General features: G+C 28.3%; 1 protein-coding gene across 1 annotated transcript in view; it reads left to right on the top strand.

The window, feature by feature from the left end:
- Positions 1 to 907: 907 nt before the first annotated feature.
- LOC117181166 (potassium channel subfamily K member 12-like) overlaps positions 908 to 2685 on the top strand; it is a 25114-nt gene continuing 23336 nt past the window's right edge. Inside the window, exon 1 of the mRNA XM_033373733.1 lies at positions 908 to 1036. Within this exon, the coding sequence (XP_033229624.1) occupies positions 908 to 1036 (129 nt within the window). The remainder of the gene's footprint in view (positions 1037 to 2685) is intronic.

The following is a 2685-nucleotide window of genomic DNA, read 5'->3' on the forward strand; positions in this document are numbered from 1 at the left end:
TTACATTATTTAATCCCGATTATTTGTATTGAAAGTTGACTATTCTTGATTACGTAGAATTACAAGTTTATTATTCTGACTTAGAACTGGATAACAAGTGGATTACTGCGCATTAAGTCAAATAAACGGATTTCTCGGGTTACCAGTTCGGATAACTGAGCGGTCCAACGATTTTCCATTGAAAAATGCTATATAGGAAACTATATAGGTAACTATGTAGGAAACCATATGTGGAACTACATGATACACTATCTAGGAAAGTATATATGAAATTTTCCCTCGGCCCAGAGTTTTCAAAGGGGGCCTGGATTTTCCGGAACTGTTAGAAAATAATTTTTTAAAAATAAATTATCCAAGTTTTTCAAATCCAATTCATCATTGTGATTATTTTAACAAACAATAATACTATGAAAGCATAAAAGTATTATGCATCATCTTGAATTCTAAATTTATAAAATTACATATGCCCCCCACCCCCCGGGCCTGGTTTTCCTCTAGATGGACCTGGATTTTTCAAAAGGGAATTACCATAGTTGTTTCTCCCTCAGCCTGATGAAACTTGATTTGATAATTATTATAATGATGTCTCATTAAACAGATCGGCTAGGTACCTTAAACCCACTTAGAACTTCAATTACAAAGAACCTTCTCACTTGGAAATGATGTAGTGAATTAAAATTTGAAATGACGGCACGTGCGCTTCCATAGGCTCCATAGTCATCAGCCTGGTTTCTTTTGATGATCTTAAAAATCTTAAGGTGAAAAGGTTGCATGTGACCGAGAAAGTATAAATTGAGTCACTCACGTCCGGAGCTTGCGCGAGTTCGGTCCGGAACGCGGAACCCTGGCTCGTAGTGGGGACAGGAACCGCAAGCATCGGATATCAGAGAGATGCGATCCGTCGGGGATGTGCATCTGCGGAAATATCGCGGAAGACAATGCCAGATTTATTCTTCTTGCATTTGTTCTTGGTGTTTACATGCTCGCTGGGGCTGCCTTGTTCCAAGCCTTAGAAGCTGACCTCGAGATCCGACAGGTACCGTGAGCTTTTCTCTTCAATTCCACATACTTTTATCATTTTCGGATGAAAAATTCAAATTCAAATATTCGATTGATCAAGGTAACATCGTGATCTGAGAATCACTAACAATCGCGACATAATCAGGAAATGAAGCTGATGCAAAATATCACAGAATTGAAAAATTAATAAAAAATTAAATATGAAAAATCCAGAGGAAATAAGTGCTTTTTAGAAAAAGAGCATCATTCATGATGCTCTTGGTTATTTTTGTGTTTTTAGTGACACAATTTCATAAACTTTTATTCAATTTTTTAGTTATTTATCTTAAAAGTAACAATTTCTTATTGTTGCGATTGAAGTTGTCCATTTCCGAATTTTTATTTTTAATCAAATAATAATAAATAATAAAATCTGAAATTATGCTTTCTTTCTTTAAAAATTTGCAATATTAAATCTTAATTCTCGTATGAATACCATTTTTATTCAAAATTGTTCGACATTTAACTTTAGTCAAATGTCATTATAACAATATCCAACTTCACTTTTAAAAAATAATTCATATCATCGATATGATAATAAGTTTTAATTTTTGAAGGATATAAATACAAATTTTCATAATATAAAATTTATATAATTTTATTTTTGGAACAAAAATATTACGTCGACTTAACCGATTCCTACATTTTTAGTTTTATCCTGGGATCATCTGTCAGATTGACTTTTTATATAACTAGCATATCAATTGCACGCACTTAATATTTCAAATAAAAAATATGTCAATGTCAAATAAAAAAGAGTCGAGTTCACAATAAAAAAAATTTTTCAGGAAAATAGAGGGATCCTTAACCAAAAGACCAAAAATAAATAATTGATTAATAAGAAATACTAATTTCAAATAACTACTGTTTTTTAAATTTATTTCTTCTTAATGTTATATCAATATAATTTATCCAAGTTTTTAAAGAAAGGTTTTGGAAAATTTCAGATTTGTTGAAAAATTACTTAGAAATTTTTTGTTCACATGATTTTACAAAATTCAGGAAACAATCTACTTAGTTTAGAAGATATTCAGGCCATATAGGTGTTGAGAAGAAATAAAAAGTATTTTATAAATTTTCGAAAATTTTTCAGTTTTAAAATATTTTTAATCTCTTCAAAATTTATAAAATTCCTAGATGTCTTATAATTGTTATGTTTTTAACATCTTTCAAAATTAAAAGTGCATTAAAAGCTTCAATATCCTTTTTTGACAATTATGTAAATGTTTTGAAACTTCTTAAAATCATTTTTTATTTTATATTTAAATTAATTCTGCAAAAGATTTGGAATTTTTAACTTAAAATTCTAATTAAACAATTTTATTTTTTATTAACAAATTATACACAAAATTCCATTACATCCATATATTTGTTAATAAATTATGTTAAAAAAAAACCTTCTATTAGAATAGCTTTATAATGTTATCTGGCTAGAATATTATATATTCCATAGCAACCATTCTAATTATTATTAACAATTATGAAAACAATCATATCAATATCATACATAAAGAAATAATATAATAATAATCTAAATAAATGTTTTAAATAATATTATATAAACAATTGTAAAACAAAGCATTTTTTTTAAGTACCTGAATTTCATCAAATTTGTTCATGCAATTT

The sequence above is a fragment of the Belonocnema kinseyi genome, chromosome 10 (genome assembly GCF_010883055.1).
Source record: "Belonocnema kinseyi isolate 2016_QV_RU_SX_M_011 chromosome 10, B_treatae_v1, whole genome shotgun sequence".
Taxonomy (NCBI): Eukaryota; Metazoa; Arthropoda; class Insecta; order Hymenoptera; family Cynipidae; genus Belonocnema; species Belonocnema kinseyi.